Source organism: Gouania willdenowi, chromosome 5 (assembly GCF_900634775.1).
Source record: "Gouania willdenowi chromosome 5, fGouWil2.1, whole genome shotgun sequence".
In the NCBI taxonomy this organism is placed as follows: Eukaryota; Metazoa; Chordata; class Actinopteri; order Blenniiformes; family Gobiesocidae; genus Gouania; species Gouania willdenowi.
Window position 1 is genome coordinate 17,109,089 of NC_041048.1, and position 15,615 is coordinate 17,124,703.

General features: G+C 35.4%; 1 protein-coding gene across 3 annotated transcripts; it reads right to left on the reverse strand.

The window, feature by feature from the left end:
* Positions 1–1,088: 1,088 nt before the first annotated feature.
* Positions 1,089–14,372, reverse strand: tgfa (transforming growth factor, alpha). 3 transcript variants are annotated; one of them, XM_028447531.1, is made up of 7 exons: positions 14,117–14,372; positions 12,049–12,222; positions 11,764–11,940; positions 7,143–7,257; positions 4,024–4,173; positions 3,612–3,703; positions 1,089–2,239 (listed from the first exon to the last, which is right to left on the reverse strand). In XM_028447531.1, exons 1-7 carry the CDS (start codon positions 14,202–14,204, stop codon positions 2,232–2,234), a joined length of 804 nt encoding a protein of 267 aa, XP_028303332.1. In that variant the 5' UTR covers positions 14,205–14,372; the 3' UTR covers positions 1,089–2,231. The 3 variants fall into 3 exon arrangements, with proteins under 3 accessions (XP_028303332.1, XP_028303331.1, XP_028303333.1); XM_028447530.1 differs by lacking the exon at positions 1,089–2,239 and having other exon boundaries at positions 3,493–3,703; XM_028447532.1 differs by lacking the exons at positions 1,089–2,239; positions 12,049–12,222 and having other exon boundaries at positions 3,493–3,703.
* Between the last annotated feature and the right edge of the window lie 1,243 nt (positions 14,373–15,615).

The window sequence follows — 15,615 nt, forward strand, 5'->3', positions numbered from 1 at the left end:
TAAAAAACCTATAGAAATAAATCTATTCAGGAGCCAAATCAGTGTTTTCAACCTTGGGGTCACCTGAAATTTCTGGAAAATTAAGAGATTTTTTTTTCTCACTAAAACACAATCTTAAACAACTGTATTTCTATATTTTACTTTGTGAAATATAGATCTAGTTCAACTAAAATGCAGTAAAAAAAAAAAGGTAATATCTCAACTCAAACATAATCAAAAACTAATTCGCCAGGGTCGCCAGAAATTCTTGATATCAAAATGGGGTCAAGATCCAAAAAAGGTTGGGAACCACTGCACTAAATGCTGTTTCTCTCCACTTATTCCTTTATTATTTAAAATATGTGTTATCAATCATTCATTCCATCATTATGCTCTATAGTTGGTTTTAAATATTCTTCTAAGCAAAACATTGTAGTTGGAAAAAGGGGGATTCAGAAATAAGAGAAAGGAGATACTTGAGCCAAAAAAGTTTGAGACCCACTGATCTAGAGCAAACATGCTTCCACATGAATGAAAAAAGATTATGTAAAATAAATAGAACATTAAATGTATAGTAGAAAAAAAGAAAGGATTTCCTTGAGCTACAGCAGCACTCAGTAGTTCAGCTCTTTGTTCACTTGTGCCTGGGGTGTGGAGGGTTTCACGTTAGCATGTCATCTTTTTGAAATATTCAGTGGAAAAGGAAAAATAGCCGAGTGGAGACCGAAAAGTTGAGTTTTTTCAAAGAATGAAAAAGGACAGAAAAGGGTCCAGAAGTGAAAGACGGTCACGCGATGACCCAAACATTCTGAGAGACGGCGCAGCGAGGCGTTAGCATAGCACATAAACACATGACTGCACCAACACAAATGCTTGCATTTTTTTACTCTTCATTAGAACACAAATACAGATGTTAAAGGCTTCCCGAATGTGACAAAAATATGACATAAGTGGGAAAAACACACCAACAAAAAAAAATACCTGTAATGGGATCTCAACTTTTCATTGAAATAAATGCATTCTTTTTATCTGATCTTTACAAATCAATGCTGGATCAGCACAAATATGGTAAAGCAAACATGACCAGCTTTAAACCAAGATTCCTCTGCGAGTCAGTCCAGAACTAGTCTGTGCATAACACTTGTTATAAATGATTGATCTTTTTTCCTTTTGAACACAATTTCAAAGCAACATTCAGAAGCTCCTTTCTTTAGAGCTGCATGATTTACCAACACACCACTCACCTTTTTCATATACGTGATTTAAAAATGCATGTGAAGGTGGACGTACACGAGGCACGTCTTAACCCATCAGTGTGCCTACAAACATCTGTATTTGGCATCTCTATGTTCAAGTGACCACAGTGTGTAGTGTTTGTCGTTTAAAATGAACAGTGATTTTACTTGCAGTGTAGGAGCTTAGCAGTTAAGTGATAGCTCAGGATGTGCGTGTGTCAAAGACAAGGTGCCGATCAAAAACGTTAAGATTGTGTTTAAGTGCGGAATAAAATGTTAAAACGAACAATAGTTTTAGCTCAATTATCGATTGGAGTTATCAGGAGAATTCTCCTCAGCTTTCATCTGATACATAAGAACAATGGTTTCCAGTTTAAAGACGTGGTGGCGTTTAACTGAACATCCAAGGAATTTATACACAGTCAGTCCTTAAACAATTCCTATTCCAGTCGAGTGAAATGTGTTTCTTCCATTAAAAAAAAAAAAAAACCAGCCAATAAAAAGTGTTGGTGAATCCATTTCCCACCGTAAAACAATAAAATCGTCCTTGGTGCTCGTCGTGTTGATGAAAAACCGTGCACGGATTTAAAAAAAAGACAAAACAAAAAAATAGGAATTAAGGTCTCCTGACTTCAGTGTAACAATCGTTTTCTCACAGCTCATAATAAATGTTTTTCCTTTACAAATATCCCCCAAGGATGAGCAACGGCTTTGCAGATCATGTCACATGTCTTTCTGGCCAGCCATAAACAGTCATAAGGGAACATGGAGCTCCTTCAACGCTGCTTCATTCTCACAGAGTAACTCCAACAGAGTCAAACACTTTCCTGCTGTCCAGAATGCAGCAGTTCTTCCGAAAAGTACATGTTTATCAAAAGGCATTTGACCTTCCACATGGAGGGCTTCCTCAGCTGCCTTAATGCTGGCTTTAAGTACAATCCTCAGGGTTTGTGGCTCAAACGAGGAACTCTCCGAGCATCACAAAGCAAGAAGCTGGATTTCCAAGAAAATGTCCTTTCAAACCACTGAAAAGAAAGTCATAAAAAAGGCATTCAATGCTCCATGTTATCATGCATTTTTTTTGGTCGACCAATATTTCATATTTCAGTTCTATAGAAACAAATCCAAGTTACAGTTACTCCCCAGGAACAAAAGCATAACAGTTCATGGTTAGGCTTCCTAATTGGTGGCTGTGGTGTAAGTGGGCTTGTAATCACTGGTTCAAATCCAACCTGGTCCATCACTGTTGGATGTTGAGCAAGTCCCTTAACCCTAACTGCACATTGTACAGCACTTTGGATGAAATGTCTGCTAAATTAAATTGTAATTGTTCTGCTGGGTTAACTTTAATCTCCTTTTCTCAAACAAACTCTGGCACATGTTCAGTTGGTTGATGAGTTAATAAGACTTCCATGTCCAACTGATACATGAAGAATGAGCCAACTACGACTGCTCTTGATTACGTGAACAGTGTGATCAAACTTCCTGTGTGGTGTCAGAAGTAACAGTTAGCGAGTGGTTAGCCAACAGCTGTAATGATGGTAGTTCTTCTTTCTAAAACAAATAAATTCATGGTTTCAAAAAACCCCAAAAACAAATCTGGGCAGTTATTTAAGTGTTAGAAAGGATAATAGATTATAGAGATCACAAGCTGGAGCTCCATTGGTAAAATAGTAAATGGACTTGATTTATATAGCGCTCTATCCCCACTGACGTAGTCTCAGAGCACTTCACATTATCAGCTTATTCACACATTGATATTCAATGGAACAGAACTACCATGCAAGGCACTAGCCGACTATTGGGAGCAACTTAGGGTTCAGTGTCTTGCCCAAGGACACTTCGACACATGGATATCACTGGGATCAAACCCCCAACCTCTCGATCAGAAGACGACCCTTTTACCTTTATCTTTCTCTATGTATTTAATCATGTTGCTGTTCTTTTGACATTTTGTTTTAATGTTTTATTTTATGAAGTTGTCTTTTAACTCACTCAGAGACTTGGAGGACGGCCAAAAGTACAGTAATCAAACCATGATGATTGTCTCAAATACTGTTTATTTTTCTTTTTTTCTAATAATTTGTAACCAAACAACCATGCTATGCTATACGTTCTCTGGGGCAAGTTACTGTTTGCTGCATTAAACTGTGTGTACTGAAAAAGAGTTTAGATTCATCAAATGAACAAGCTTTTTTGTTTTTGTATTAATATGTTTATCACACAGGAAGCTGAACCCACAAATAAGAGGTAGCTAGAATCAGGCAAATACTGTAATCATGTCATATTATTATGAACAGGTGTTGTGATCGTGTGTACAACTACTGCCAATGTATAAAAACAAACTTTTAGTTTAACTTGGCTTTTAATTCATATCAAAAATAAAATAAAAAGTACCACTCTCCGAGGGATGCCAGGTCACTCCATGCTTCTCTGTGATGTAACGATGCGTGTGGCGCCTCCTGCGACAGTCCTGCCTCCACCAGCAGCTGAAGAAGAAAAAAATCCAGCAATAATCACAAATCACTCTTCAAGTAACTGTCACTGTTGCAATATATATACTATATTTATTTATTTTATTTCTTTTTAAGGTGACAATTGAGCATTGCCTTTTGGCTAAATCTGGTACATTTTCTGTATTGATATTAATGTACACTGTCCCTGTTAAATAAAACTCGAAATAAAATAAATAAATAACAAAATCTGTAATGCAGTTAATAAAAATAAATAAATAATGAAATAAAAAAAAGATCCTCATGGTTTTCCTAAACATTGCAGCGTCTCAACAGACGTCATGTCAGTAACTTACTGTAATAGTGTGCACAACAGCATGACTAAAACACAGCTGATCACACACAGCACCAGCACCTTTGCAACCGTCTGCTGCCTGTGTTTGGTGGCTACAACAGCCAGCAGGTCTGCATGCTCACATCTCATCCCCACAAAGCCGGGATGACACCTGCCACACAGAGGAACAAACCTTTGTTACATTTTATCCTGTCCTGACAGGCAGCACCCCCCACATTTAGCTACAGAATTTCAATTTTAGTGGCATTTAATTTAGTAGATGATATTTATAGAACTCATAAAAAACACAACAGCAGCATAAAATCAAAGAACTTAATAATTATTATATATTTTGTTCTGAAACTGACTAGTTGGGAGTCTGGGATTGATTCTTTGAACTTGATTAGTTATTTAACCCATTGTGTGAATGATTATAATAAAGGTTCACTGGTATCAGAGGACTCAGGCAGATTTTTGTTGTGTCGTCGGGGAAAGTGAAGAAATGATGGAATTATAGATATTTGAAAGGTTGTGTCTCAAACCTGTCCAAAAATTGTGCACATAGCCTCAAAATACCACGTAGTACAATTTTCAACACGTTCATGAATGTATAAATAAGTTTTACAATGCATATTAAAAAAAGAAATGCTGCACATTAAAATAGTTTTTAAATCTTGCGTGTGTGCCAGAAATTAGTATTTACAGGAGTGACAGTGTATTATTTTGAAATAACAAGTTAAGTGGAAAACAATATACAGTTCTTTAAAGAATTCATGATTTTGCGATCATAAATATTAATGAAAATTCAGCTCATCCTGCAAAGTCTGCACCACAACAATACAACTCTAAAAACAGGTGTTGTGACAATTTCAGTGACCCAATAAAATGGTCGTTCCGGTTGATCCATTGGCACAACATGGCTGAAGTCCGTGAGTAAACGCAAACCTCAGCCACCTTGTGTAAGCCATCATTAATTATCTCCTGACTGCTTGCTCTAGAAGGACTTTTAAAGAAAATAAGATGCTAAACCTCTACTATTATATATGATCCTTCAATAGATGTTAAAATTTCTACAGGTAGCCTTGAAAAGCTAGCAAATCACTCCACACATTTGTGACTCCTCTGCGGCAAAACTGTAGCAAAAATAACAGAAAACATCCAATCTAGATGCCCGATATTTACAATCACACATTTGTGGATCAAAATACACATTTTTAAATACTTTTGCTAAAATAATGGCCCTGTAGTATATACCCGATAATCTTAAATGTGTAAACCCTGCAGGTCATGACACTAATAATCAGCTTTTATTGCATCACAGATTTATAAAAATAATGCTTTCTGTATTTTTTAACACATCTTTGAGGATAGTGTTGGTACCAGCACTGCAGTAAACATTTCCCTTTCACAATGTCAATCCGGTGATTCTTACAGAAGTAGGACCATACATTCATTTTAGAAATTTAATTTTTTTTTTTTTGCAAATTTCTTTTTACAAATTATTTTCCGTTTAATATTCTCGGCAGTGAAAACCTTTGAAATGCGATTGAAAAGAAACATATCTTGTTAAATTGTTGTGAATCTGAGCCTTTTTTGTAAAATAAAAGGCAATCCCTTTTTTTTTGCAAATTGACCAGTTTATGCAGAGTTATGGAAAACAATAAAGCCTTAAAATACCACAACTTTTGCAGCAATTTTTTGAAAAAGTTGCCGTGAAATCAAGCATTTAAGGCTGAAAAAAATCACACAAATTGTCTGTGATATCCTGGAGGGATTGAATATAGCATACATTTTTTAAATATGCATCTATCCTTTGATATATATATATATATATATATATATATACATACATATACATACATACAGTGGATGTTATTGTCCACTGTATGTATATACACGGGTCATTGTCGTGTTGGAAGATAAAATTCCTCTTAATCTTCAGCTTTCTAACAGAAGTCCGAAGGTTTTGTGCCAACACTGCCTGGTATTTAGAACTGTTCATAATCTCCTCCACCCTGACGAAAGCCACAGTTCCAGCTGAAGAAAAACAGCCCCAAAGCATGATGCTGCTACCACCATGCTTCACTGTAGGTATGGTGTTCTTTTGGTGATGAGCAGTGTTGTTTTTGCACCAAATATACCTTTTGGAATTATGGCCAGAAAGTTCTAACTTGGTCTCATCGGACCATAACACATTTTCCTACATGTGTTTGGGAGAATTCAAATGTGTTTTTGCAAAATGAAGCTGGGCTCGGATGTTCTTCACAAGGCTTCCGTCTTGCCACCCTACCCCCTCGCCCAGACATATGAAGAAGACGGGAGATTGTTGTCACATGTACTACGCAGCCAGTACTTGTCAGAAATTCCCTGCAGCTCCTTCAATGTTGCTGTCGGCCTCTTGGGAGCCTCCCTGACCAATTTTCTTCTTATCTTGTCATCAATTGTAGACGGACGTCCTGTTCTTGGTAAAGTCACTGTTGTGCCATATTTTCTCCACTTAATGATGACTGTCTTCACTGTGTTCCATGTTATATTCAATTCCTTGGAAATTCTATGAACAATGAGATCCCTCTGATGCGTTGGAAGCTCTCTGAGGACCATGGCTTGTGCTGGAAGATGTGGCTACAAAAATGTCAGGAAAAGCTAGAACAGTTTAACTTTATTTGGGATTAAACAGAGGCACTTTAAATGGTGACAGGTGTGCGCTGACTCCAATTTAACATGAGCATGAATGTAATTGGTTAAATCCAAACACAGCCCCGTCCGCAGTTATAAGAGGGTGTGCACACTTTTGCAACCTCATTCTCAGTTTTTTATTTTTACTTCACTTCCCTGAAAGGTTTCAGTTTGTTTTTCAGTTGCATTGTCCATTGTTATAGGTCACATTAAAGGTGGAAAAAGTCATGAAATTATTTATCTTGGTGTCATTTTTTTTACATCACAAAAACCTGGCATTTGAACAGGGGTGTGTAGACTTTTTATATCCACTGTATCATGATTGGCTATTAATAAATATTATTATTATTTTATTTTTATTTTTTTAAAAGGTACAGACTCTCACGATTTGCTCCATAAGTACAGCTTTAACGCCAAAAGGCCCAACAGAAAGTTTTGAAGTAATAACACTATTAATTCACTCACACACACGCAGGTGTCTCCTCCAGGATTACGAATCGACACGTGCCGTGGAAGCAGAAATGCTGGTGAGAGTCTGGACAGTCATTGAAGTGAGAGCGAACAGCTGCTGCCACAAACTCTGAGGAGTTAGAGTTGGAAATACCGACGTTAGCAATAGTGTGAAACACAAACGTGCACATAATAAAGTTACATTTCTGTAGCAGGGAGTTTACCCAGACTCAGGAAGGCTGAGCTGGGAGCTAAACTGGGATCACAAGGACTTCATTTAGTCTTCTTCTTCTTTTACGTAACATTACAAATGCAGAACTTCTCTTTAAACCTGAATAAAAAACCGAACCAGAATGAAAAAAACAAAACAAAATATAGTCCAATTTTTTAACTCTAAAAATAGCTTAAGCCTTCGGAGATCTGAAACAACAAGTACTAAGTACTAAAGCTGACACCCACGCCACCAAAAGCAGGCTGGAGCCCTTTGTTACTGCTTGCGTGTGGATTTGAGGAGGCAATCCCTCACTGTGCCGCTGAGCTGGGACAATTATTAAAACACAAAAGCCAGGAAACAAAAGTCAAACATTCAATGCACCTTTTATGAGGAAGCCATCTCCGTTTTCTCCTCCACAAAATAACAGGACAGTATGAAGAATGAATGAATGAAGGAACGAACGAACGCTAAACATGTCATAGATTAACCTGAATATTCCTACATAACTGCATAAAATCCAGACTCAAAAACAGATGTCACAGTGTGGCATTCAGGGTGAGCAGGAGGATGAGCATCCAGACAGACAGCAGTAATCGAATCTTCGTCACAGACTCCATTCCGATGGTAAACAGGCTTTTAGATTGCAGCCTAGATGTATTGTTTCCTTCTTTCAGTCTCTGTGAAAGCCCTCCGTTGTCCCTGAGGTATCTGCCTACTAAGCCTTCTACTCTTCTGTGTCATTTTGGCAGTGGGATGGTAAAGGACACACAGCCCTCAGGGCAGTGGAGATGTATTACAGATTTCTGTACAATAAGACCAGCTTTAGTGACACAGATGTTTGTCATGTGATGCCACAGTTTTTATTAGAGCCCGACCGATTAATTTGGCTGATTTTAGCCACTACAGATTAGTCGCTCTATCATATGTAACTCGTGTATTAACCTTTTTGCAATGTGGAAATTTTGTGTCTCTGTGCTGAGCTTTTCTGCATTATAAGCTGCCACTTTTGAATCGGCAGTAAAGATTAAAAAATTACAACACTGGGAGTGGTTCATTGTTTACAGTTACAGAGAGAATTAAAGAATAATAAGAATCATAAATTACGCAGGATATCTGGACCATACCAACCCACTTTAGTCTAAATTCTACAGAAATTAAGTTAATGGATTTGATTAAGTTTAAAACATCACAAATTATGTATGAACAGAACACTGCCAAAAAAAGTATTACAATTTTTTTCAAGTGGACAAGGGGAGTATGATTTGAGGAGAAGATTCCGGACTACTTTGAAAAGCATGTGCATCTCAGTTTGTGGGGTATCCCTTTGGAACAGTTTTAATATTAAATTTAAAAGTTGTAACAACATAAAGAAATGTAATTTTTTTTACAAGCAAATCTTATTAGATCAGTACAAGGACTAGAATACGATGGGTAGGTGGACATGGTGTACGTGGATGTTGACGTTACGAAAGTATAGGTAGGCCTATGAATGCTGTTTTTTGGTTATATATGTGTGTATTTTGTTGTGTACTTATATATATATGTATATATAATGCATTTTCTCAAATGTCATATCTTTTGTTCTTTGTGAAATATCTTGGAAGTAGGGCAGGACTAGATGAGCGTTACGCTTCCTTCTGCTTCTTCTCAAACATTGCTGGGGCTCTTTTTAAGTGAGCAATGATTGATTTATATCGTTTTGTTATGTTTGAGATAGATAAATAAATAAATCAAAATAAATCGAATTTTTTTTTTTAAATTTCTCCGTGTTCACTGTTTGCAATTTGTGCAACTTTATTTTTAGATTCTATATTTTTTTACATTGTATGATGTGAATACAGTTTGCACAAGTTTCCCTTTCCTTAATTATCAGTGGCTTTACAGTCCTTATGTTAACAGTATTACTAATTAAAGTGTCTTATTTTAATTTAGTAGTGTTTTGATTCTTTGTCTTGAATCCTATTTTGGGTATTATAAAAAAAAGTGTTCATGTACAATATATAACTATGTTGTGTATATTGTTCCTATCTCATATGTTCATGTTAAGTTGGCACGTAGCATTGCCATCCTGGGAAAAACAAGGCAGTTCTTCAGCCAGAAACCATTATAAATACAGTATATTATACTGTACATTGAGATTTGGGGAAATACGTCTAAAAGCAACCTCCAAACAATATATATTATGCAGAAAAGGGCCATCCGACTCATTAGTAAAGCAGGTTTTAGAGACCACACAAACTAACTTTTTTTTTTTTTTAAATCTACAAACTCTTAAACTTCACGATCTGCTTCAGTTCAAAACAGCTCAAGAGCTTTTCATCGCCAAAAACAATTTACTTACCACATAACATAAGGATATAATTTAAGAGGGGGATATTTAGGGTTGGGACCACATTGGAAAACGTGTGTGTATCAAACGCAGGTGTTGAATTATGGACTAGTTTAACAGTACTTAGCTTTTTTTTTTTTATCATGTAGAGCACATTGAGTTGCCTTCTGTATTAAATGCACTATATAAATACATTTTCCTTGCATAACAGATTAAATAAAAGACAGTAAAAAAACATAAAAATACAAAGCTGAGGAGCAGCATGTTGACTTAGGGCGGAAATGTCATTATAGGTTAGGTCTCCACCTTTAATAATATAAATATTGTGTTCATATGTATATAAGTAGCTTAAATTATAATTATAACTTGTAAATGGGTAATATATAATATTACTGTATGTGCATTGTTTATATATATAGATGTATGTATAGGTGTATATATATATATATATATATATATATATATATATATAAATATGTATGGGTGCATAATGTGTATGTATATTAGGGATGCACAATTAATACAATTTTAATCATGATCACAATTATGATTGCCACTATTAAATTAACCTGATCGTCAGCAATATTTGCATTTAAAACACGGGTTCTACACTCTGTAATAGCTGTTCATATAAGGTTCTATTCTCCCAAGTCAAAAAAGCCACGCAGCGGCGCTGTTTCTGTGTGTGTGCTATTCTCTCCCTATACTTAAGTCAGTCCGCACACGCCTCCATCCCACTTACACACTGGATGGAGCGGCCCTAAAATGTGGGCGTTCCCATTCAAATCTGGCTTTACGCGTTGTCCCCTGTCTGCTTAAGTTTTGTCCTCTTACGCGCTTCTGAACCTGGAATAAATGCAGCGCCCCGATAAGGTGAAACATTATATTGCACTTGAAGTTTGGATTTAGTTACAATTTAAGCAACACAAACTCATAATATCGCAGAAGAGACTCCCAGAAACAGTGGCTCGGATAGAAAAACGTCTCTGATCTTCACCATGCAGTGATCTGATCAAATCAACCTGTTACATTGTTTATCAACGAAAACGTTTCAAATTAAAAGTGCGCTCTATCATTTTCAAGGATTTTAATGACATTTACAAGCGTTGGGGAAAACTCCATGTTTCGTGATTTCTAGACAGCCCCAAAAATGACATCATGCCCCAGTCCACCTCCTTTGCTTCAGACCTCCTTCATTCACAGACTGCGCGCTTTTGGTTGATTTACGCGCGGTGGGCGTGTCAGGAACCTGGACTGGAGAATACGCATGAGAGAAGCGCATAACTGCAGGCGCATAAAAAAGTGCTTAAGTCCAGACGGGAGAATAGGGCCCTTAGCCTTTGGTGCATTTTCAGTTCTTGGAAATTCCAAAAGTCCAATTTAAAGCTTAATTTTGCACTGTAAACTGTACACATATTATTTGTTTAAAATGACTGCAATAAAAACACAGATTTTTCCCTAATAATTCCCTAAATAATTATGATTACATTATTCATCAAGATAATCGTGACGATACAATACGATTCACATGTCACGATACGATATATCCCGATACTAAACAATACGATGTTTACCGAGATATCAATAATTACAAATTTCACCTTTACAAGTACAAAATGATATGAAATACATTTTTTTTTTTTTAACTTGCGAGAACAAGTAAATGGCAACTAACTGTAACTCAGTACAAATATCAAAAACAAGTGGTATATTTATCAAACTGTCAAATGACATTTTTCAGAAAGGTTTATTCAAGTGATCACATAAATCTATAAAAGTGCCAAGTATGTTTTAGGAAAATAAAGTGCTATGAACTTCCAAACTAAAATGCATTGAGGAGTGAGGTAGCTTAGCAAGGTCCGACATGGTTCACTGACACCTAGTGACGGGACGTTTACGTGTCATGCATGTGTTAGCACAATTAAAGGGTTTTTTCAATAAAAAATGTGGACATTTTTTGGATCGTTAAGATAATCGCACGGTGAAACTGACTTTTTCTTACACCCTTAGATGCCAATAAAAAATTTAAAACACCTTCTTTTTCTTAGCATAACCTTAAAAGGTCCCTAGCTTCTTCTATACAGAAGACTTACTTTTAACTGGGTAACTGTTGGTAGTGTGAGCTGATAGGGAGCTCACTGTTATGGTGCTGCTGCTGCTTGTTGTAGGGCTGCTGGTTGAGGCGTGAAAAACCGCAGTAGCATTGATGAAAATGGAGGCATCCATAATAGTCGTATGCATTGGTTCTGTCTCAGGAGTAAAAAAAGTTCCTGTGTAGGAGAGAAAAAAATAGCATGAATGAAATGCCGGAACAAAGTACAATTTTCTTTCCCAACATTTCTGGTTTTATCTAAAAAAATTTTTTTTAAAAAGCATACTTTTAACTACAGGTGAGTTGATTTTGCTGTGAAGCCTTGTGCTTATTGTGCCTCTGCTGCTGGGTGTCACAGAGCTGCTGGTGGTGGAGGCGCTTGTGGAGTTGGGTTTGATGGAAATATTAGCCTCAATAATGGTTGAGCTGCTCTGCCCTGCTCCACAGGTAAAGAGAGAACCTGCACAAAACCAAACAAACCACTCACTGGAACTCAGTTTCCTTTAAAAGGTTAAAGAGCGTCACTCGCCTCAATTTCTCCACACTTGTCACCAGTTTGGCTGAATTGATTACACAACACAATAAACAACTATAACGTCACATTTTACTCTCACCTTAAAACAGTGGACTTTTCCTCACCCCTCCCATTTTCCTACCCTGACTCCCTCTTCCCAGTTCCCTTCCCCCTCACCCACTGTCGATCTTGTGGAGTTCTTTCTTTCTTTTCTCTGAATTTCATATTGTTAAGCACTTTGAGATGACTTTGTTGTATTCTGCACTATATAAATATAGTTGAATTGAATCCTCCCTTTAATAAAGTTTTTCTTACCCTTCCTTAGGGACAATTATGCAATAAAATACATTCATGTATTTAATTGCAATAACAAAACATGCATTGTAGCGTTGACCTTCGACAGCATGAGGTTAGTGAGAGGAATAAAATACAGAAAAAAAACCTAAAACACTGACATCTATCTGCAGTGAGCACAACAGAAACACTAAAAAAAGAAGAAGAAAAAAAAACCTTTAGGAGAATGAGATGTATTAATGTCTGTGAAGCAGGTTTCACATTTCTCTTCATTATATTGAGCCACAAGAGGGTTAAACCCTATAGCAGCACTCCAACAATGATGTTACTGAGGCATCATTGAGTAACTAGCACTCAGCAATAGTAAGGAAATCTCAATTTACATTTTTACATTCATATATATTTGTATGCCCAACTCCTATGCACCTTATTTGTTGATTTGCAATATTTTTTCTTTTATTTTCCTTTATTGTACCCCCTTTTGTTTTGTTTTTTTGCTTCTGAAGAAGCGAGAAGTTCAGTTTACTATCCTCATCGAGAGTTTGAGTTTTTGAAAATGTGAAAAAAAAATGTAAAATAGTAAGCAGACCATGAATTCAATATTAGGACTAGGAAATCACTCTAACTACAACAGGTTCCATGAACATTTGCAAATACTGGAAACAGCTTGTGAAAACAGGCAGAAAACCTTATATATGTATATCATGCAGAAATATTACTAAATTCAATTCAACTTTATTTATATATCGTAAATTACAATAACAGTCATCTCAAAGTGCTATCAAAATATAAAATTCTTAAGAAAAATGAAGAAAAAAAACCATCCACATGAACATGCATCAGCTATGTTTTAAGTAGATTTGATTTAATTTTTATTTCAAACATGAACACAACAGCGGTATATCTCACAAGGAAAAAAGATAATAATAATAATAATAAATAAATAAATAAATAAATAAAATTAGTCAAACAAAGCAGAGAGAACAAATGGTCCAAAATTCTGTAAAAATCGAGTTAATATGACTGTGTTAATAATCTGGGACATTCTTAAAGGTATAATTTAATAATGGTACTAAATGGTAAAACTGGTTAATCAGCTCAATTTGATTCAATTCCGATTATCAATTTTCAATTGTTGATGATTATTAATCTTCCAAATATAATCAGACAACTGATTAATTATTTGGGTAATATCTCACAGCACCTTCAATAATGTAAAATATAATTAAAATAACCAAATTAAGAGGATTTACGATTTGAGAAATGTAAATAATCAATATTTGGAAGAATTGTTTCACAATCATAAAATGACAAAATAATCAATTACCATTTTTTTAATCACTAAATTGGTTACCAAATACTCAAAATTCATATTTAAGAAAAACTACAGTTTTAATCCCCTCTCCGAGTGTAAAAAGTAAACAAGTGTCATTATCAAACACAATATAGGTTCATCTCTATTTGAATGGGTTTTTCAGCAGTAACTGACCAGAACAGCTGTTGACTGACGGGCACTGTGATTATACTGACACAATGACGGACTTACTGCAAATGAGCAAAACTGTATCCCAGAAAATCCGAGTCATGGTGACGCCTTGAGGTCCAGGTCGCAGTGAAACGGACACATCAGTCATTAGCAGGAGGAGCTCAGCTCACACACATTATTATCCTTAATGTGCAGCTGCTGTTGGACTCCGACATCTGGACTGCTCGATGTGAGATGGAAAAACGGTGTTTAAAGTCCAGTTTTTTGGAGTAGCCGTTTTCTCCACGGATTACTTGACAGTCCAACTTCTCTGTGTTCAATTGAGCAAACTCGTGTGTAATCCTGTGGACCAATTAGAGGAGCGGAGGGAGGGGAGCGAGGACGTCACCTCATTATGACCTCACTGTGACGTCACAGTTTAAATAAATGTTTTTGTAAAAATATTTATTTTAACATATATATGTGTGTGTGTGTGTATATATATATATATATATATATATATATATTTTTTTTTTTAAATATTTATTTTAACAAATAAACAAACTCGGACCAATACATGTGACACGTCAAATTATAGTAAAAACAAAGTACACTGGGAAAAAAAACCCTATGGAAGTAATTTGTATTTTTAAAGGTGAATTTTTTTTTTGACAGTGAATTACTTCATGTTTAATTTTTGGAAAATTTTTATAAATAAAGTGTCAGGAATAAAAAAAAATAATATTTTTTTTTTTTTTTTTTTAAAGCGTGCTAGAAATTCGATGATTTTGAAATTCCAAGTGTATGTGTGTGCGCGCGCGTGTGTGTGCGTGTGGTTGGAGGAGGAGGCAGAGGAGGAAAAGGAGGAGGTGGAAGAGAAAGAGGAGAGTGTTGACGCGTCACAGGCGCAAGACGATGAGGGTTGTAGTTGTAGCAGCAGGACCAGAGTGTTAGAAATACTGCCATCTGCGGGACAAAAACGTCACTTAATGGGGTTGAAAAAACCCAAACTTTTATTGTGAAATAATACTCTAAAGGACATTTCATGCTGTTAAGAAGAATCATCGAGTAGCTGTTAAAACATGGATGTAAAATTTAAAAAGGACAGTATTTCCTGTTTTGTTTTTGCATATCACTTTGTTATTTTTGGTTTTTACTGAAAAAGAACATTATTGAACTTACCTGACCTCACTGAATTATGGTACTGCAATATATATATATATATATATATATATATATATATATATATATATATATATATATATATATATATATATACAGTATATATATATATAATTTTATTTTATTATTTTTTTTTGCTGATAATAAAAAATAACAATACAACTTGTTACCACACATTACAAACAGCCTTTCAATCTTTGAAATAAAGGCATTTCTGTTGCGGACTATGCCTTAAATATATATATATATATATATATATATATATATATATATATATATATATATATATATATATATATATATATATATATATATTTAAGGCAAAGTTTAAGTTTTAAACAAACAAAAAGTTATTTTTAGAGGAGGTAAAGAAGGAACTATTTCCCCAAATACTTATA

Coding starts and splice junctions, on each gene's coding strand:
- tgfa (XM_028447530.1), bottom strand. CDS start 14,204: ATGACTGATGTGTCCGTTTCACTGCGACCTGGACCTCAAGGCGTCACC. Junction 4,174..7,142: donor GAGGAGACACCTGCGTGTGT/GTGAGTGAATTA, acceptor TCTGTGTGGCAG/GTGTCATCCCGGCTTTGTGG. Junction 3,704..4,023: donor CTGTTGTGCACACTATTACA/GTAAGTTACTGA, acceptor TTTCTTCTTCAG/CTGCTGGTGGAGGCAGGACT.